Source organism: Hetaerina americana, unplaced genomic scaffold, assembly GCF_022747635.1.
Source record: "Hetaerina americana unplaced genomic scaffold, ioHetAmer1.1.p SCAF_7, whole genome shotgun sequence".
Taxonomy (NCBI): Eukaryota; Metazoa; Arthropoda; class Insecta; order Odonata; family Calopterygidae; genus Hetaerina; species Hetaerina americana.
Window position 1 is genome coordinate 23,495,118 of NW_027287316.1, and position 22,205 is coordinate 23,517,322.

Below are 22,205 nucleotides of genomic sequence, written 5' to 3' on the forward strand. Positions count from 1 at the left end.
GAAACTAAATCACATAACCCTATGGGTGCTGTGGTGCATACCATATGTTACTCTCTTCAAAAGTACAGTAGCAATTGAATCTTATCCCAGCAGAACTTCTACTTTTCAAAACAATTGGCAAAGTCCTTTTTTGAAATGGTTGTCAGCTGCCTCATTGCATTCTCTTTTATCTCATCAACTAGAATTTCATCCTAAGCTCTCCTTGTTCTAGGTAGGCTATTTTTCTCAAAATATTACATGGCTGGATCCTTTCCAGACAGTCCTTGTGTAATAGTATTTAAATATTCATGATTACCAGATTTAATAATTAGAATTGATGGGAATATAGAGAAATTGCTCTTTATAAATATATGAATTGAAATTGTTCCTACAGGTTAAATTCCTTTAGAAGCTGAACTTTTCTCCTTATTAATTCTTTTTAAATGGGCTTAGTTGTAAATATGAATATTCAACATCCAGTAAATCATTTCCAAGCATGCCAATGTACGTTAAAATCAGTAAGTCTCCATGTCACAACAGACTCTTAATTATCACCAGTGCTTTTTTGCATTTGCATGATAAAAGGTGGAAGTAAAAATGTAAAGTAGGAGGCGAATAATTGGTAATAAGAAAAATGTGCGGGGGAAATAGAATAGTTTAAAAAAATCTCAAGGATATGCTTTGAAATATGTGGGTAAATCAGTACAGACATGAAAAGAGGATTGCATTTAGGCAAGATACTTAAGGGAATGTAGTGGTTGGTAAGGACCTTGATTGAAGATGTAAAAAATAAGAATGGTAAAAATTTTCATGTGGAGGATGGTCATGTTTTCTTGTCTCAACAGCCAAAGTTTGGCTATTGAGACCAAATAATTCCTCTAAAATATTGCAAAAAATTCAAAGAAGACGGGAGAAGTGGATGCAGGGTCGGCATTATTTGTAGCAATGGACTGTATATGACTGTGACAGAATGGAAGTAGAAATTGTAATGTTATAAAATGGCTTGTTGTAATGTGTGGCGTTGTTCGAGTAGCTAGTACTGCAGCAGTTCTTAATGTTTGGGTGCATCAATAACCAACCTTGATTGATAGACTATTGTTAATAATGGGTATGCCTATTTATTTTTCCCACTTTCTTCTTGATATTGATGAAAGTTTTTATAGTTTGGTTCAATGGCCACATACATCAAATAACTCATAGTCATCAACTGGCATTGATTTTGAAAGATGGGTGACAAAATGAAAACTTCGTTGCAATTTTCCACAGTTAAAACTTTATTGCCGACCATGGTTTCGATACACTGTATCATCTTCAGGTGAACCTGAAGATGATACAGTGTATCGAAACCATGGTCGGCAATAAAGTTTTTTATTTTTATTTATGCATACCCTGCAAGCCACCGCTAGGGTGTGTGGCAGGGGGTGAATACACACCAGAATAATTTTACCCGAACATGACCCTACCGTAGTCGAACAATGCCTTTATGATCCCCTATCGTTTTTGGAAAAATGACATCTTAAATCTATCAGTTCTACACTTTATCTCTCTAATTTTACAAGCATGATCTCTCCTCCCGTAATACGATGTGGGTACCAATACATTTTCAAAATCACTGCTAAAGAGACCACCTCCTAATTTATGCAAGAGCTTAAATCTGTAATTTAACCTTCGCTCCGTGAGTGATTCCCAGCCTAGCTGCTCTAATATTTAACTGTGGAAAATTGCAACGAAGTTTTCATTATGTCTCGATTCCACAATATCACGCCTGACTCTTCACTTTTCGATGGGTGACAAATTCTATGTTTGGACACATTGCATTGCTATTAGTAAGTAGCAATACATCCAAAAATTTTTTTACAGATTATGGGATAGAAAAAAATTACACCAAAGTATGAAGTTTGTTCCTGAGACTATAATTCTTGAAAGATGAAGACAACAAAATCATACACAACCTCTTCCTCAGCATACAATACATATTTCTTTCAATAAATCAAATAATACATCTAAGGATAAATTCATATGTCCCCAATGATTTTATTTTTATTTAAGAATAGAAAGAGAGTATAATTTCTGCAATTAAATTGCTGAAATATGGGTTTTCCAAAAATTAGTTTTTCTTGATCAAATCATCACTTTTCTCATGGGATTGGATCACATATATCACACAGAGTATGTCAATCAGCAGTGCTTGTATGCACTAGATGAATGTCTTCAGTATGAAATGTCAGTCAAATTCTCATCAGGTTTGTAATAGCACCAAGTGTAGGTTTTGGTCATGTTAAGTTTCCCGAACTATAGCTATATATTTTTTATTCACATCACCATATGTAATTATTTATTGAAAATTCTTCAATCAACTGAAATACAATTCCTCGCAGTATCTACCACATGCATTACATTTCCATCAATAGCTGCCACGTGCAAATTTATACGTTTTCAACAATCGTACATATTTTAATACCATTTAAACAATTGTGCATTTAAACATTTTACTTTTGAACATACTACTTTATTTAAGGACTTGTCTCACATAAAACAATGTTAACATAAATGGACTAATTTTTTGTTTTCTCTGCCCAATCAAGCCAGCCACCAATGTAATGTTTGGACCTGAAAATAATAACAAATATTAATACTAAACTCCAAAAGTTAAGAAATAATAAAGATATGAGCGCACATACATTTTAGCTGCACATACTTATCATAACCCAGTGTGCGTGCCAAATCCATAGCACGCCTACTTCTGTTCCCACTGCGGCATGAAAATACTATCTCCGCATCTTTTTCAGGTTTTTTGTGTTTATATTGAGTTTCAAATTCTTGATCGTCCATTTTCAGGGCAGCCTCCAACTCACCAACTGACAAAATAGTGAAATTTATTGTAATTTATATGAAATTTCCTTATGGTGAAAAAATTATTTGATTGATTTGTCTGCTACTGTAGTAACAAACTTTTTGGCAAAGCCAATCTAATTTGGCCAGCAAAACAAGGCTCTGCTTGACAAAGAGCTATTAGAAACCATTGCATATAATATTTATGTATAATCAAACACCAATTTTCTCAAATAGATGGTTAAAGCAATGAATAACTTATTTTTCAGGTAATGAAATACAAATATACATATGTAGATCCAGTTAGCTCCTCAAGAAAAAGAATTTGGTCGTTTTGTCTTATGATAACAATCAATGACAATGGGTTGAATGAAAGTTAAATGAGAAATTGGGCTGCAAGGTTCTGCAGTGCTTGCAATCAAATCACTTGAAGATCAATATGATGCTACCTGAGAGGGAAAAATGGAACAAACTCTACCAATCATCTTTCTGAGAATTCACAGATCATTTCGGATCAGAGTCGGATGGTCTGCTTCCAAAGCCCTTCCCTCATTTGTCCACCAGGCTCAGTTCTGGGACCTCTGACCTGGGATTTTATTAATGCTCCATGAACTTCCTTATAACATCTCTTAAAACTCCATCCAGTATGTAGATGATAAGTCTTTCATGTAGGACTGCACTAGCCCAACTACCGCCACTGAGTTAGACACAAGCTCTTAAACCTTGCCCATTTCATGATTTAAAGTTCAGGTAACACTTTGCTATTTCACTATATATAACTATTGTGACTGGTTCTGACAAATCTTATCATCATCACCAGATGATGATCATATGCTGTAATGAAACCAGTCGCAATAAAGTTATAATTTGTGGAATAGCAGCGTGTTACACTTTCTACACATCATGGATAATAATAATAAATTTTATTTGTCCAGGGATCAAGTAGCTACAAATGTTACACTTGATATAAGGCACGTCAGGGGAAAGTGACAAAATATATTTGTGGATACAAGAAATATCAGACATTATCAAGAAATTCAGCAATTGAATAAAACATTTGTAATTTTAAGAACCTAAGTAGATTGACTTTAAATGCAGCCACACTTTTATGGGCCTTAATCTCAGCTGGGAGTTTATCGATTTATATGGAGTTACGCCATCCACCATTGCATTGCAGATTTAAGGTCAATGAGTTGCATTCAACTTAAATAAAACCCAGAAGTTGTCTATAACCTAAAATTTCCAATTGCAGAAGCTAAACCTGACAAACTGTAAGGGCTTTAGCTCAACTAAAAACTGAGCTGGAGCTCCCATGTCTCAGAGTTCAGCAAAAGTTATCAAAGGCTCTATTCATTTTAAGAAACTGAAGTATGTTCTTTCTGCCTTCTGAACAACAGATTTATCATGGTTTCTTAAACACCTATCTCGATAGTGCCCTGGAAATTAGGGGTAATAACCCAGATATGGTGGGTCATGGTAGTCCTGGGGGTAGAGCATTGGACTGCTGACCGGAGGGTCCCGGGTTCGATTCCTGGGCAAGGCACTCTCGGCACCTGCAGCTCCACCTAGGCTATGCAATTTTTTGGTTACCAGGTCTTCCTGGGAAACCATAACCGGCACAGGGAAAGGAACTAGCCCCCCTACCCTGATGTGTGAATATTCACATGCCGTATAGGGCTTAGTACTGGGTGAACTCTACCATCACCTACCAAACCGACCTTCGGGTTGATTACTTTGTTTATGGTTTTTTTTAACCCTGATATGAAATCAAGTCTTCATTCTACAAAATAGGCTATGAAGAGAGTAAACCATCATTTCATGACCAAAGCAGACATTTCCTTGTCAGATTTAGAATTTTGATACTTGATTACATGCATTTACAAAACACTCGTGTATAACTGATAATCTCCACTTATTCAATCAAGTGATGATAGGAAATACAATACCAGGAAAATATCTTCCATCTATATACCATAAACACAGTAATAAACCGGACAGTCAGTTTGGTAGGTGATGGTAGAGTTCACCCAGTACTAAGCCTGGCAGCGCGTGAAATTAACACATCAGGGTAGGGGGACCAGTTCCTTTCCCTGTTCCAGTTATGGTTTCCCAGGAAGATCTGGCACCCGAAAAATCACATAGCTTGGATGGAGCTGCAGGTGCCCAAAGAGGCTTGCCCAGGAATCTAACCCGGGCCCTCTGGTCAGTAGTCCAATGCTCTACCCCTGGACTGCTGTGACCAACAGAGTATGAAAATGGCATCTGAAATAGGGATGGATGCAAAATCAATGTGTTATTGAAAAATCTCACTGCCGAACAAATTGCAACCAGTGCATGGATGCAGTGAAGATCTGGTACTTAAAAAATCATACAGCTTGGGTGGAGCTGCAGTTGCCCAGGAATTGAACCTCGGCCCCTCCGGTCAGTAGTCCAACGCTCTACCACTGGACTACCACAACCCACAAATTATTACCATAATATGTATTCATTCATAAACACCTGGTTAATATTTCAATTTTAAATGTATCTAATTGAACTTTTCAATTAATGTAAGTTTAAGCATAAGCGGAAATTCCAGTATGGCTACTAGGCATTTTTAATAGGGGTGAATTTGGGTTAATCATTGGGTGAATTTCTCATCTTTTACAACAATCCCTCGCCAATACCATTTATTAGGTCTTAGAGTGTACAGGGTGTGCAATATTTATCAGTTCTGCGACTATTAAAAATTAGGCAAACTCATCTTAATCACCCTACAGTAGCAGTAAATGCTGTAGTGTGCAACTTCATGTTACATGAGTCATGTTGTAATATTAGAATTCTACAAAATTATTTGAAACAAAGAAGCTATTCATTCCTAAAAAAAGGAGCCGGACAGAATTTTATACATGAGATAGCAGTAGTGGACACTAATAGAAGGTGTGTAATATGTGGTAGCCATAAGACAATCCATAAGGAGAAGAAAACTGTGCTTCATCTATATTAACATAGATGATGACTTGCTCCCAGCATATTAGGCAAGGAGATGGAGGAGTGAAATAAAAGAGAGTGTTTTCAAAGCATTTCTGAAAGATATAACATCAGTTCAGAGGAACTAATTTTCATTCAATTATTTTTTTATTCAATTATGTTGACATAGTAAAATGTTTTCATTGGTACAAACATTTGTTGAATACTTCGTACTAACAAAACTATTAGAGTTATAATATTATTCTTTCATCAAATGATTATTCATATTCAATTGTGGACCACACCCATCACAAATCCTTGGATTCAAACATGGGACAAAGGTCTTAAAGTGTCCCTCCCTCTGTTTTCATATATTATTGTGGTATTATGTCCTACTTATACCACACTAGTCAGCTTGAAAGTCTGAGTGATAGGCGAGGGTAGAGCTCACTCAACATTAGGCCCTATAGGATGTGTGAAATTCAAACATTACTGTAAGGGGTTCAGTTCCTGACCCTTTGACTGCTACGGATTCCCAGAAAGGTTTGATACCCAAAAAATCACAAGCTTGGTTGAAGCTGAGGATACCCACGGATATCATTGGGAATTGAACCAGGATCGTCTGGTCATTAGCCCAGAGCTCGATCCAGTGAACTGCCATGTCCCCTTACTTTACTGATGACAAATTTATTTATTTAATAACTTCCAAGGATATTTTCCCACAAATCTTAGAAATAAACCACATAGTTCCTGTCTATCAGAAAGGAGACATACTGAGGTTAGATAATTACAGTTCAATTAGATCTCATGAGTGGCCTACTAATGCGTTTGGTTTTCTAGGTGGAATATAACGATTTTAAAAAATGCAGTAATTAATGGGCAACATGGCTTTTATCTGTCATTAGAAAAATTAAAAATCTCTCTTTTCAAGATATTCTTCCCTCTTCTGACAATGAACAGCTGATTGGTTATTTACACGCCTTTTAAGACCATATATTTATGGCAACTTATTTGAACAATAGCCCTAAGGGGGAATATTAGGGTAAGTCGCTTCCTTTTGAAACTTGTTTAATAGGGTACATATGATATTTAGCACTTATCGTAGAATTAATATTTCATTTTTGTAATACTTATTACATAAATTAAAATTTTTAATATTTGTTTGGCATTGATCGTATGATATACCTTGGTTCCACATCTTGAATACGTATATTCATAATAGTATTGTCCATGTGATATTGTAACTGGTAGATCTCTGTACTTGTAAAGATTATGGATTGTGCAATAAATAAACAAAGGTACTTACGTGGCACATTGATACTATCGGGTATGGATCCACCTTCTAATTCATCACGATTCCTTACGTCAATCAATAATATGTCCCGGCTCTTCCGCACTTCAATGAGTTCATTGTAATCAAGGTCGGTGTGCTCCATTGCTCTGGATACCCAAAACACCGTTGACACTGCTGCTAAAAAAATACGTGTACCTGGGAATTTAATCGCCACCGATAGCAGAACCGCTGATAAACCGAACTAAAATATAATCTAAATATATTTCCAAAAGGCATCTGATGCGCCAGGACTATGGTTTGCTATCTTCGCTTACGCGGAAATAAGCGCTTCCTATGCAGAACAACGCCCGTAGAAGTACTGTAAGATGCTTTCCAGCACAATGAGTGCAGCCGAATTAATGAGTACGCACATCTACGAATGATTAGCATTTCTTTTGGAGAAAATCGTGAAAATATTCTCCGAGAATGTTTTTTATTATGAGAGAGACACAAACGGTGGCGAAGGTGTGACAAACGATATGTTCGCAAGGTAACATTTACTAATAAACGGTGATGTAAAGTTAAATTAATTAAAATTTAGTCGTATGTATCAAATAGAATCACCAAAGAATATGCTCCACTTCATCATAACTCAATATTTTCCATCCAATGACAATTTTCATCAGTTGTTTGTTTGACGATCCTCAGGCGCCACAAGGTCATGAACAACAATAAGCTGATTCTCGCCGCATGCACGAGTCACAGTCTTAAAGAGAAAGGTTGACCAAGTTCATGGGATCGGGTTATTGCGGATGTAACTTTCTAATGTGACAAGGGTTAAAAACGATGATATCCCTCAAGCAGGTGTAATTTGATTACAAATATATTGTAAATATTATTTACCCTTCAATTTCGTTAATTTTTTTATTGCCGTCATTAAAAAAAATATAATCTGAGAATGTGAATACGAAATTGTGTAAACCTTTACGTGCTTTTGACACTTCTGACGAATTAAATTTTTGGTAGAACGTTTGCATGGAAATGTTACCTTGAAATCACAAAAAACTAAAACAACAGCTGTGTACCTAATTGGATTTATAATTTGCATTAAAAGACTTTTTTCAAAATAATTACATTATTAAGAATGAAGATTTAGTAAGGAAATTATTCTGACCTACCTAGGTGCCTTTAGAAAGATAATTCTATGGTGCGAGAAGACTAAGTTAAGAGTGCCGACTTTCACGAAGTGCTGTGACGCATTAATTTCCTCGTGCAAGTTGAATGACTTTCAACAGAAAATTCATGCCATCCACAGCGTCCTCGATTAATAATGGAGGAAGTCCGCCCTGCTTCTCCATCATTTACCACAATTAGGAAAATTATTTCGTAGCACGACCATTGGCGTTTGTTTGAACATCGATTGGGTTTCACCGCGTATTTCGCCATTTCTATCGAGTCAGTGTACTTGGAAGCCGTGAATATACAAAAGCAAATTCTTGCTTAAACCAATTAATGCTTAATAATGTCATGGATCCCTTTATGGTACAACGACGCAGTTATAAATAAAAAACTGTATTGATTAGTGAAAGCATCCATTCCTAGTTAGGACTTCTTTCACGAATTATTCCCTTCACACAGTACGATATTTTATTATTGGGCAGAGAGAGGCCCATCACGGTTACGCTAATCTTAAGACATTCATTAAAAACATTCCTCGATATGGCTTACGGACGAAGGAAACTCATAACTTTGGCTCCAGTCTAAACCCTTATTGCAATTCAACCTGGAAGCTGAAATTATTCCACGATGACTAAGTTCTTCATTAATTAAATTATTCACAATTGCGATATTATGCCACTTAAATTTACTATGTTTACCATTTATTTGGCAATGAATACAACTATCCCGCATCTCAACGAATAAATTGCTTTCACTAGTACTATCATTTCGAAACAGGTAAAAAACTATTCAAAATAAATGCTGAAAAAAGAAATTACTAACATAAAAATAATAAGAACAGGCTCAAAGAAACCGTGCGACCATTTCGTGTCAAAGTTTTGGTGAAAATATTGGAAACAGAAATGAGTAATGCGCAACGAGCTCATCGGGGAAAATGACGTCATGGAACTTGGTCATGGCAGTTATAACGAAAAACGATATTTTAACTATAAAGTTCCTAAGTAACAGGTAATTAAATTGTTGCAGTTGCCTTTGAATTGCTTCATGCTCTATTATTTTACTGCATAAGTTAACCTTACCTAGTCCTGCCAGTTCGTCATGACTGATTGTCTTGGTGCATGAGTTGAGTCCAGAATGTTGCTTTTAATTTGCATTAATACTCTTTTATAATTTTATTGCGCGACTGCAATCATTAGCGACCGATTATTATGCAATATTCATTTGGTTCAACGAAGAAAAGTTAAGTTATAAATGCCAATAGTCCGGGTAATCTCTATTACATGAAGTCGTACAGTGTACCCAAAACTAGTTTTTATTGTGTTGGAAATCGATCAATTTGCTAATAATACTTTAGGAGGATATCCAGCTTATCATTTTCATTTCCACGCGTATATATCTCAATTACACCTTTCCATTTAGTAGTAAGTTCATGTGAGCTGGGTTAAAAAACAATGTTTCATAGTATCTTGATAGGTTGTTTTCTCTGAAGCATCTGTCAAAATTACAAATAAATATGTAGCCGTCAAGAGATTCGATGTTGTGGGTTTATAGTTGTGTTAATAAGTTAAGTATGCTGATTAAATGTTCGCTGGGGAAACGGCAATTGTCTCAAATAGTGTTACAACAAAAAGAGAACAATATGAACATTTTTCAGCATAAATTTACCGACTAATTGTTTCTTGTCATGATCTGGGTAGAACTAAATAATGTATCTAGCATCGATGTGCATCCTGGTTTCTTTATACGCAAAAATAAGGTCCATACAGAAAACTAAACTTATTTTTAAAAAGTGTTCTTGGTAACTTATTTTCCTGAGGGCAGAGAAAATTCTTCGAAAAATCCGGAATATGCCCAAATGAGTGCTCATGATAGCCATGTTAGAAGGGTGTCTGTTTACCCATTCAGCAGTAAACTGATTATTTTCTCAATTGAATAAAGCTGGCATAGTTAAAGATCAGGAGAGTTGGATGGGTGATTGTCATCATACCAAGCCTTATGGAATATGTACTTTACACATTATTTATGGGGCCAGTACCTTTCCCTTTGCTGTGTGTAGCTCCCCAAGAAGATTATTCTGTTATGAATAGTATCTGCTGGGCTTAGCTATAGATGACACTAATAATCTACCATATTTAATGTCTGTTTTCTGCTCAAAGCTACTGAATACTACTCTCTCAACGTAACCAGATCAATCAAAAATAAATATATTTTGCTAATTTTATGGCCTTGTTGTTTTTTATCAGGTTAAGGGTAGTATTGTTATCACTAAAATGGTATTAATATATAGTGGTAATTAATTAAATTATTATTATAAATAATGATAGCCATACGTCAATAAAATGTTATAGTAATTTATCTATATTGTATGTTGAATGTCACATTTTACCTCTTCCCGTAAAAATTTCTCCTTATTGTCTCTTGAATGTCACATTTTGCCTATTTTCTAAATTTTATGAAACATTTTTATTTAAATAATTATCATTGCCTGTTAGTTATGTTTACTTGTCAGTATAAGTCACAATAAGCTTTCAAAATTTGACATTTTATTTCAAAGTGATGCTTTTTGTTTATCATTTTGTATTGTGAAGCTGTCCAATTTATACTTATATTTGTATAACTCTTCTAATTTTGCAGCTCTCTATAGAAACGAACACTTAAGAGCAAGATAGCTCTAAGAGTGCCTTAAAATGAGCTCCCTTCGTCAGCAGAGATCATCATCACCAAGGTTCATGCCATTCCCTGGACTATCTGGTCAAAGAGGCTCAACATTGCACCAACAAAATCAAGGTTGGTAATCCATCCCAACATATGAACAAAGGGAAACAAAACCAATGATACCTAATGCCCTTCTAATGGAGGTTAACTGACCTTAGTTAATGATTATTACTTAATAACATTTTTGTGATAATTTTGATAATCTTTCCTTTATTCTTTACCATTTCCTATCACTAATAATCTTATGGCCCAGTCATTAGGTAATGCACTTGCTTAGCTGCTCTTAAATTCCTGTCACAACAGGATCAATAAATGTTCTCCGCAAACTTTGTCAGAGCCTAGTTCTGCTGGTTGACCAACTGTCCCCTAACAGTTTAGGTTATATGTATATCACATATCATCACCTAGTCTGAATGTTGGAAGTTCTGTTTTTTTCTTTTTATTTTCCAGACAAAGGTTTATTGACTGCTTTAAATTCTTTTTGGACTCAATTCCAGCAAATAGTGGCATGTGGGTTTGTTTGTACCTCCCTAAAAATTCATCCAGATGATATCCTATTCCTAGGTGTGTAGTTGTGTATGTCTGCTGAGTGTTAAGTTAGGTCTACCTTTTACAATTTTAACAGATAGCCATATTCCTTGACTGCTTGGATCAACTCGATTGAAAATATCTTATGTTATAATTAACATCTCAGATTTTAACAGACCGTTTATTTTGTTGCCTTTCCTTGGTATACCACTTTCACTCAGGGAAAATCACCTAAATGGAATGCCTTGCCAATTTTACTGATAAAGTGCAACTTCTTGATTTATTTGAGGTATTCTGCCAAATTAATGGTAGGTTTCAGATAGTCCTTATCAACTATTTACTTCTAATGATTGCAAGAACTTCCTCCTGGTAGCAAAGAAAACTTCTTGATAGTACACAAAGCAATCTCTGATGACTAAGGAGTTTAATGTAATACCATTGCATTAAAATGTTTGGAGTATTACATTAAAAAGTTTAATGTATAACTCCATCTACACCAATTTCCCGCCAAAACATTAATATTTATAAAGTTGGGATCAGGGTCCTGTTACCAGATTCTTCATAGGATAGGCTGCATGGCTAAGTGTGCCTGGAGTCATAAAAAATAACTCAGTTCTCATTTCAAGCCTCTTGAATTGTAGATCCCGGGGTGTCTATTCCTTCTGAATTATTTAATTGTATTTCTCGAGCAATGCAACTGAAAAGCGAGATTTTTCTAGATTTTAAGAAAGCCTTTGACAAAGTATCTCATAGTAAACTACTCTCAAAGCGAGAAGCATATGGTATAGATAAAAATATCCAGGGTTGGATTAAAGACTTTTTGAATGGTCGGGTTCAAAGAGTACTGTTAGATGGAGTTAGCTCAAATGCAGTAGAAGTTACTTCAGGTGTTCCCCAGGGATATGTCATTGGATCCCTTTTATTCCTACTTTACGTTAACGACATCGATTCTGTAGTCACTGGTAAGATACGCTTATTCTCCAATGATGCAGTGGTTTAATGTGATATCCATGATCCTGAGGATACAGCTGCTTTGTCAGATGACCTTAATGCTATACAACACTGGTGCGACACTTGGCAATTAAACTTAGTGCTTACTGATACATTTTTGGTAAAAGATCAATTCCATCCTGAATGCCTTCTGCAATGGGAACACCGAAATGGAATGTGCCGGCTCAATGAAATACCTAGGCGTTACCCTCACTCACGATTTCTCCTGGGAAAAACACATGGGGAATATGTGGACAAGATAACAAAAAATTAGGATTTATTGGAAGAGTACTTGGTAAATATGATGAAAAGGTCAAAGGGAAATGTTAGCTGTTGCTGGTTGGGCCTCATTGGTGAATTTGGGTTGATTGTCGATTTGTAAAATTTTGTTATGATAAACTAAGTAGCGTAACCAAAATATTAGAGCAGCTAGGCTGGGAATCACTCACGGAGCGAAGGTTAAATTACAGATTTAAGCTCTTGCATAAATTAGGAGGTGGTCTCTTTAGCAGTGATTTTGAAAATGTATTGGTACCCACATCGTATTACGGGAGGAGAGATCATGCTTGTAAAATTAGAGAGATAAAGTGTAGAACTGATAGATTTAAGATGTCATTTTTCCAAAAACGATAGGGGATCATAAAGGCATTGTTCGACTACGGTAGGGTCATGTTCGGGTAAAATTATTCTGGTGTGTATTCACCCCCTGCCACACACCCTAGCGGTGGCTTGCAGGGTATGCATAAATAAATAAAAACCTTCTTAGTGGTGGCTTCATTCTTTTTTTCTGTCTTATGATTCTCCCTAACATGGGTATGTATATGAAATTGTCCCCTGTTACTTCTTGTATGATGATTTCAATTTCTATGTGCTAATATACTTCTCCTATCTGCCATTTCACATGTAGAGGTTTCTCTATTATGTATGCATATGGAAAACTTGAAGAGATCAATTGTCTAGCCAATGGCTCATTAGTTTTATTAGAAGTTATTCTTTTCCATAATAATCTTGCATGCAGTATTCATATTATCTGTCATTTTCTCTAAGACATCATGTTTTATGAAATACCTTCTTTCTGGCGCCTGTCAGCCTCTATAATTTTGGTTACAATGTGCCCATAAGGTCATTTCCAGACATATTGGAACCACTCTGTCTATATTGTTTCAATAATTTCATATAAAGCTTCATGTTGATGAGATTGACATTTTCCTCGTGTAAGATACTAGGTATCCTTAGCTGAAAAGTAATGGTATAGATGTTCTTTGTTTTCCCTTTTATTTTTAACATAATTTGATTTATTACACTATGCACCATTGTTCTTGCAGTCTTTTGTCAACTTCATACTCATCGGAACTAAACTAGTCTCTTTCCCACTCCTCATCCCTTCTCAATCGTTCTGTTGCACTGACCTTTTTAGATTGATATTTTTGGTTGAATTGATAAATATGGCAGGGGATGTGAATATACATTTTCAAATCAAATGTCCTCAGAGGAATTACATTTTTATTGTATTAGTCTTTGCATAGTACTATTAATTTTCATGCAGTAAACTCTTATGAGTTACCTTACTGGATGCATCAAGAAAAATTCATGCAGGAAAAATGTTTTCCATTACTAAATTATGTGCATCCAGAAGTATGCGTATACATAATTTTTTATTTACAACATAATGAAGAGAAAGGACCCTTACAGTTTTTTTTTATAATTTGTTAACTAAAGTTTGGTCAGTAGTTTTGATATACCTGCAAGAACTGTGAAAAGTAAATTTGTTTTAAGCGTTGAGTTGCATCCTTCTGGTTCAAAATTTTAATCACCAGGAATGCCATGAATAGTTGAGGCTCTCATCTCATAGTGATGAGTTTATCCCAGCCAAAACCAATCTTCTCAATAGGATATCGGAAGATATTCAAGCACAAGGAAAAATGCAGAACCATTCATTCTGTGCAAAGATAATAGGGATTACTTCTTTTTTCTGTTTAAAGAGGGTTATGAGGAGATTTGATCATTTATGATGTAGATTGTTTGACATATCATTGGATCAGTTTTTTTTGTTTCACCTAAAGGTGGCTATGCACGTAGTCCTAGTGGAAGTGAGACAGATTCTGTCTCAACGTCAACAGAAAATCTGAGCCATGAGGAGAGGTATGCAATACGTCACACACCTCGACAGGATCCCCAGGGACAGGAGAACATTGGCTCGGGGATGGCAGGAAGTCATTGCAATGCCGGAGGAGGATCAAATTCTCACAGTCCAATATGTACCTCATCATGCCATAGGTAAACTTAAGGAGTGTCATATAATTGGTTGATCAGGTGAATGGAATGGCTAGAGTAGATATTTCATACAGAAACCCTGGGTTCAGTTTTTGAGGGCAAGCCAATTTTTTTTTTCAATATTGTGCCATTTCCTCATCAGACAAGTTATGCAACTTGCTCCAGCTATTAGCGGTGCATCCTCTTGATACTTAAATTGGGATAATAGTGTTCTCCTTGTATACATAACCTCTCTTATTCTTGCCTCATTCAAATCATTCATCCTATGTACCTAATGTAAATAACCACATCTTTAGACTACTGTTACCTTTGTAAAATTCATTTTCTTGTGATCAGTGATGAGTGGTTCATTTCAAAATGCTCATTGTGTGCTTTATTTATATATCTCACTTCCTAATTGTTAACAATTTTAATTATTTTCATATTAGCCTCCACCAAATTATTTTATTTTTTATTTTTGGTCCACTTAATTAGGGTTACCATGCTCTATTCTAATGTTTTATCTATTGCATTTCTATTATTTAGTTTTTTCTGTTTTCTACTTAGCTCTTCAGCCTTCTGCATTCATTGAATTCACATCATATTTTATATGTAAATTTGGTTTGCCTTTGAAAAGTTCAAGCAAATGGTGTTTGTAGGCTTACATATATTCTTTATAATTTTAAGGGCCTTTTTATTGTCAATTGGGATTCACTTCTCGGGCATGCTCTTTCAGTTGAGTTAATCAGATCATCTGATTGTGGTTAGGCAATTTTGCAGCCCTCAGGTGGGATAAACTGCATTTTTTTTTATTAAAGTACATATATTGTTCCTTGTAATACTGGCAATTATTTGGTAGCACCTTGCCAGAGGGTGAGGTAGTTTTGGAGATCTTTTACTGTCGCATGGTTGAGAACACATCTGTTGTCGAAATTTTTACTTAGCACATGAGACGAGGGTACTCTCTTCTATTCTGATTTTCATTAGTGAAATGTGCACAGTGAAGTTGATTCTTTTTGAGGATGTAGAGAATGGTAATTAGGTCAATTAGTTCTTCATCCCTGACATAATACTTTTCATCTTTGTTCACATAAATGCAGGGTGCCAAGTATAAGAGATGTTGACGAGTCAACTCTAGTTTCATACCATCACAGCAAAACGGGTTCATCTGCCTACCATCCTGGAAAATCCTCCTCACCTCGCTCCTCCCCGCACTGTGGAGGAGTGAGTGCTGATGGAGAGAAGAAATCAGGAAACACAGGAAGAGAGATCACCGAAATTCCCGTAGACTACTTGGACCAATCTCAGGTGATTCTATTTTTCCATTGTCTTATATCTCTATTAGACATATCGTAAAGGGTAGTTTATGACATGTATTGTTTAATTACTTTAAGAATGAATAGTGTATGCACTGGTATTTAGAAGTACTATGTTACATCTGTATAATTAGCTTTAGAGGGCTAGATGCTAGGTGCTAAGTGCTTCTGGAAGAAACTTTGCTTTCCCACAAAATATATTTTATCCATAACCAGTTTAGATACTTTATTAATCAATACTCAATAGTTCTACAGCAGGTTCTGTATATATATGAAATCTATATTTTCATCCAAAATAATTTAGTCATGTAGCAATTTAATTATACTAATAACTACCGGAGTTATTAATCTTAAGCAAACTTCAAAACATTGGGATTCTGTGAACTTTAGGATGCCATATTCTGAACTTATTTCTTGGAAGTCCTTGCAGGCTATTGTTGGTTTTGATTGATGTACATAATAGTTGTAAGTCACATTGACGTGTCATAGATAATTCCTTGTGTACAGATTTCTTTCATATTAATTTTTGATTTTGAAAAGTGGGTATCACTTTTGGAAAATTAACTACAGAGGAGGAAGTGCTTGTTGAGTTGTGACTTGTCCTCTAGAGACTTAGTCCAGAGAATTTTTTTTTGCACATGAAAGAAGATCCCATTTAGAATGTTAAAATGAAGTTATGAGTCTTAATAAGAGTGACATATGAAATTGCTTTATGACAGCGAACCCACTAGACTCCCCGAAGATTGGTTTACTTCCTATGGTGCAAATATGTTTGCATCCAAACACAAAACTCAACAACTGTGTGCAAATAATTTTATTGAGAGTAATTTAAAATTGCCAGGTGAGATAACAAAATATTACTATATTTAATATATTATACTAATTCTGATTGTCACTTTAATTATGTATTCTTTCTCAGGTTCTGAAGCACCTTGCAAAAGAAGTCACAAAACCTGGGAGGAAATCTTTAGACCTCTCTCTGTCCTCACCGTCTTCATCATCAAGTGCCTCATCATCACTTTCTTCACCCACTTCATCTCCCGTAGGGCCCTACCCTCCCACCCCCCAGAAGGTGAGTCAAAGTGGGGGGCGGGAGGGTAGCTCACAACAGAGGAGGGGAGGGAGTCCTTCAGTCTGTGGGATTGGTAGCGGTGGTGGTCAGCGAGGAAAGAACAGGAGGGGGAGCTCTTCAAGTGAAGTAGCCATCCCGTTCCATGGAAGGCTTCATACGTCCTGTTCACAGCCAGATCTCTCACGAATAGCAAACGTGACGTCAAGGGCTAGGGATGCAGCCATACTCAAAGGCGTTGCCACAAACCCAAGGTATGCATCATTGATAGTCTCTTTGCTCTCCTCATTTGACGTATTTTGCTCAGAAATATGTGGAAAAATCGATTGTTTCTGCCTCAGTTACTTTCCACAGTATCAGAAGTAAAATCAGGTGTGACATTTAAATTTCTTGTATTATAAATTCCAAAGAAACTGTGGGAGATGCCGCAATAGTAACTTTGACGGAGTCCTCCGTTAATATGCATTTCAATGCAACGAGTGTAAAAATCATTCGCCTTGACCGGGATGGCAAATGACTTTTACTCTCATTGCATTGTTTCTCGAGGCGAATGATTTTTACACTCTGAAATTGTTGCATTCTTGTATCATGTTCTTCCATGTAGGTTATTGTTATTCTTTGTAACTGGATAAGCTCATAATGTGGCTTTACAAATAACTATGCAATGCCTGTCTTCTATTTGTAGCAAGTTGGTAATTTTTCACTGACTTTGTCTATGGTAAATTACAAACTCATTTAATATGGAAATGGTAGTGTCATTGGATTCATCTCACAAACTTATTTTGCTATGGCCTGAGTAGGAAAATAAGATCGTACTTAAAAACATTGTGGTATTCCATTTCTGTATTTATTTCATAAAATATTTTTGCCCTAAATTTATAAAATTTCACCCCATCTGTGTCTCAAGGCCTAAGAATCATTACCAGGAGTGGTAAACACTTTTTTAGTCCCCTTTTTATGCGGAAAGAGCTAAAGAGGAAGATATGGGTAAGGGAATGTTGATCTATGGAGTCGTTACGTCAGGAAGGAGAGAAACAAAAGATGAAGGAATTCATCAATAAGAGTGACTTCAGGGTCACAGTTGCACTTAAAATTTTGTTTTTTTTAGAGCCCCAATGTCATTTGCATGAAAAATTTTGTCATTATTTAAGAAAAATGTATGGTAAAATTGGCCGTAGGTCACATTATTTTTTAAGGGTGAAAAGTTTCTTTGTTCTGATTGTAATACTTCAGGGCATTTATCCAGAGTAGATTCATCACATGCCTACCCTCCAGATCATAAATACTACTGATCATCTTGGGACTCACACTCTTTACATTTCAAAAAGAGAGTTTTAAGGGTGCATAAAATTCACATATTTGAATTTTATTTGGAATTTTTTCACAAATCTAATAAGGAGTCCTTATATTATTTAAAAAAATGTGATGTTTATGGGATTGTAGCTGCATGTATGGGTGGGGTGTTTGTGAGTACTGGTAAACTTGAAAATGGGTCAATCTGTTGAAAGGTTTCATTGGCATTCATATGCAAATTGTTGATGGGACAGGTCCAGGTCTTTTTCCTTTGGTTTGGGTGTTGGCTTCATTCTAAAATTCAGTTCAATAATTCCAGTAAATGAATAATTTTCAGGCTATAGATACCTGTGATAATAAACAAAAGCTCTATCACATTGAAAGAATTTTTCGGCTCATTATGAGTAATGTATTTAGTGTGCAAAAAGTTTATGCTGTAACAATTTTTTACATAAAATCATTATGATTTATTTTGTTTCTAAACTAAAAAATATTTTTGAGATCATTCTAAATCGAGTTTATTATTATTGGTATCCTACCAGTTAAGGTAGGCTTTGGATGGGCACAGTCTATGCAATAGTACAATGATATATTTCCTGGCCTATCCTAAGAAATCTCAACCTGACATTGGACAGTACATTAGACCCTTCTTCAATTCCGCTTACTTCCTTACTCTCTTCAGCTTGCCAAACATTCTCTAGTATACCATCTCCAAGGAAAATGCTCTGTATCCATCTTTCTGCAACCTTTGTATTTCCTCCCACGATTAGCACAACTTCATGTGTTTTCATTTCTCTCCATTTGACCTTTTCCGTCCTTCACCCAACCCACATTTCAAAAAGCTCCAATCTATTGCCTATCATCTTGCTTAAGTAACCATGATTCCTTATAGACAAAACCTCACTCCTTATCAAATTTTTATTGACCCTTTTCTTAACATTATTTTCTAACATCCTTGTCATTAACTCCATACTCCTTTTGGAAGCCTCTTTGCTCAATGCAATTCTTCTTTTTATGTCCTTACCACTTTGACCATTTTTGTCAAGAACATTTCCAAAATAGGTAAACTGTGCCACCTGCAATAGTTTATGAACTAATATTTTAAATATAGCTTAGCTTTCCTCTTTCTCAAATACTGCATTACCTTTGTTTTGTTTAAATTTGTGCTCATCCCATACCCATCACACTGACTTTCAATTCACTCAGCTATGGTTACAGCCCATTTGCTGACTGACAAGCTAAAGCTTAATCATCCATGACTGACAAGCTAAAGCTTAATCATCCATGAAACTTACTGATTTTATGAATTCCCCTACAATTTTCATTCTTGTCTCCATTTCTTCCCATGCCTCTTTTTACTGTGTCTTTCATGTGTGTTAGAAAGCACAGATGATAATGGTTAATCTCTCGTCCTAAAATTGCCCAGCCCAACACCACCAACCACACCTGAGCAATCTGTTGCATGTACAGGCTGCAGATAAGTCTCCTATCCCACCAAGCAATGGTAATATTCTGCAATACATTCTTTAATTCTACCTAATTCTCTAAATCTATTGAATGCATATTTTATTCTATGTTCCCCTCTATCTGTGAACTCATAACTGCTCTGGGATTACGCGTACCTTATTGAACCCAGATAGATCTTCCTCTAGGCAATCATTTGCACTCTTTTCCATCCTCTGATGGTCCTACATACCTTTTAGAAGTGTTCCAGTGGTTACACCCTCTATGCCCCTCAGGAGTCTACTTTAACAGATAACCATTAATAATAAACATTTATTACTATCACAGTGTGGGTAATATATGATTGAATAAATGGCTGAACTCTTTCTAGTCTCCTGAAAATATTTATTCGGTTGACTAGATATCCTGGAACATATGCTCCCACCAGTCACACTAATATATGGTGCTGTAGTATATCCAGGAGTTTTGCCATTCATTTCAGTTCTCTACAGTGACACCTCGGATGTATATTTTTGAAAGGATCAATGAAAAAATATGTAAAATTGATGTTGGGTTGAAAAATAACTTAACAGTGCATTTTCATGTTATATCAATGAAAAATCTCTCAGGTTTGTTCCAAAAGAAATGACATTACCAACAACGTTTTATTTCAGTTTTTGCATTTTATTAAATAAAAAAAGCCTAGCATTGGAAAGAGTGAAAAATATCTTCTAAAATAAAGCAATTTCTTACATACGATAAAGATTCTTATATTTGTGTGTACTTCTCGCCAATAATCTAGCTTCTGCTTCATTAGCAGTGCATTTATTTTCTTTTGAACTCTTCAAAGTCAAATGAATCCGAATTAAAATTAAACAAAAAGTAACTAAGGTCAGTTAATAGCTTTCAGTTATTTTAAATGATTTTAAAACTCGCCTCTTGCAGAAATAACAAAAAAATGATGTTTTATGGGGTTGAGAATATCCTACCATCAGTTAACCAGCCCAATGATGAATTTAAAAATTGATTATCTTACTCCTTCCAACCAATTTATTCGCAAAAACTAATTTCAATTAATTTAAAGAGCATAATTTTGAAGTTTTGATTGCATTACTTTAATGCTACAGCTTTCCAGACTAAAAAATGATCTGTTTGTGGTCTGTTAATTTTAAAGGATGTAGATATTTTTTTGTCATTAAAAATATCATAGTTCCATATTTTTTAATGTATTGTTTAATGTGTGTATTTGGAGGCCTCCATTGTAATTATTACAATAGTATTAACTTCGTTCTGCGAAGTTCAATCAGTGTGAAAATTTCCTGCATCCCTCCCAGCTTTCTCCCGGGTAGTTGAATTAAGAATGATTTTGAATTCCATCCAGGCCAAGAACAAAAGCCCGTGACATGCTTGAGTGGAGACTGGGTCTTGTTACTGCCAATACTGGTGGGAGTCGCCAAACTGGCTCCCCAATATGGCCCCAACTGGAAATGATAGAAATTCTTGCCCAGGAAAACTCTGAGTTAAAGCTAGAGCTGGAGGCATGTTCTCAGAAAGTGGCAAAATCCCAGAAGGTGAGAATATTTATTTATTAAATATTTTATTCCATTCTAGGGGTATTGGCAGTCGAATTCCGTGGTCAATTGATTTTTCTTTGAATTGAAATTGATTTTTTCATTTGATTTTGGGAGGTTTGGTTGTAATTGTTTTGAATCTGTTGATTTCTCCTGCCAATGAGTGCATTGGATAGTGAGTGCAAAGTATTATTCCTGATTTAACGTTCATGAAAGCTATAAAAGGGAATATGGAGTTGATGAATTGGATGTACAGTTTAAATGGGCTTAGAATAATTTACCTCCTGAGAAAAAATCCGGCATTGAAATTTAAAGTTGCCAATAATTAGTTAGTCATTTGATAAAGTAGAATGGAGTCATTGAATCATGGTTCAGTGCTATTTGAAAAAATTGCAGAAATCAAGAATGTCATAATTGTAGCCAAATGGCAATGAAAGCTCATAGGGGTGACATCTAGATACAGCACTTTGTCTCATTCCAATTCCAAGCCTCAACATCACTATTACTGTTATACTCAGGAAGAACAATTCCTATTTTATTTATTTTTAAACAGTTTATAATTTTACAGTGTGAAAATTTGGTGGTCTACATCTAATTTTCTCTCTTGCAGTTGGAACAAGAAGTGGGCAAAGTGCACCGATCTCATCAGGAGCTAATTGAATCATCAGATAGAAGGGAGCGTCTGGAAAGAGCTGCTCGAATGAAACTCCAAGAGGATATTCGCAGGTTGCAGGTATGGAAACTATTTTCAATTTTATGATGAATCCTTGATTGTGATTGTCTTTGGTCATTATATATTAATGGGTGTGTGCTAT

At 35.6% G+C, this 22,205-nt stretch overlaps 2 protein-coding genes across 10 annotated transcripts in view; one reads left to right on the top strand and one right to left on the bottom strand.

The window, feature by feature from the left end:
- Positions 1–1,989: 1,989 nt before the first annotated feature.
- LOC139696954 (thiosulfate sulfurtransferase/rhodanese-like domain-containing protein 3) lies at positions 1,990–9,097 on the bottom strand. Of its 9 annotated transcripts, none has more exons than XM_071595856.1 (4): positions 9,035–9,097; positions 7,067–7,228; positions 2,678–2,837; positions 1,990–2,589 (listed from the first exon to the last, which is right to left on the bottom strand). In XM_071595856.1, exons 2-4 carry the CDS (start codon positions 7,194–7,196, stop codon positions 2,535–2,537), a joined length of 345 nt encoding a protein of 114 aa, XP_071451957.1. In that variant the 5' UTR covers positions 7,197–7,228; positions 9,035–9,097; the 3' UTR covers positions 1,990–2,534. The 9 variants fall into 9 exon arrangements, with proteins under 9 accessions (XP_071451957.1, XP_071451958.1, XP_071451960.1 ...); XM_071595857.1 differs by having other exon boundaries at positions 7,067–7,231; positions 9,035–9,095; XM_071595859.1 differs by lacking the exon at positions 9,035–9,097 and adding an exon at positions 8,212–8,460 and having other exon boundaries at positions 7,067–7,231.
- LOC139696572 (uncharacterized) overlaps positions 9,068–22,205 on the top strand; it is a 41,594-nt gene continuing 28,456 nt past the window's right edge. The window contains exons 1-7 of the mRNA XM_071595377.1: positions 9,068–9,220; positions 10,847–10,999; positions 14,509–14,722; positions 15,799–16,006; positions 16,934–17,337; positions 21,201–21,390; positions 22,001–22,123. Of these exons, the coding sequence (XP_071451478.1) occupies positions 10,900–10,999; positions 14,509–14,722; positions 15,799–16,006; positions 16,934–17,337; positions 21,201–21,390; positions 22,001–22,123 (1,239 nt within the window). The 5' untranslated portion in view covers positions 9,068–9,220; positions 10,847–10,899. The remainder of the gene's footprint in view (positions 9,221–10,846; positions 11,000–14,508; positions 14,723–15,798; positions 16,007–16,933; positions 17,338–21,200; positions 21,391–22,000; positions 22,124–22,205) is intronic.

What these genes read in the sequence shown, in the direction of transcription:
- LOC139696954 (XM_071595850.1), bottom strand. Translation starts at nt 7,483, where the DNA reads ATGCTAATCATTCGTAGATGTGCGTACTCATTAATTCGGCTGCACTCA. An exon ending in TAGGAAGCGCTTATTTCCGC is followed by an intron (nt 7,250 to 7,368) that starts GTAAGCGAAGAT and finishes TTAAATTCCCAG; the next exon opens with GTACACGTATTTTTTTAGCA. An exon ending in CGATAGTATCAATGTGCCAC is followed by an intron (nt 2,838 to 7,066) that starts GTAAGTACCTTT and finishes CTATTTTGTCAG; the next exon opens with TTGGTGAGTTGGAGGCTGCC.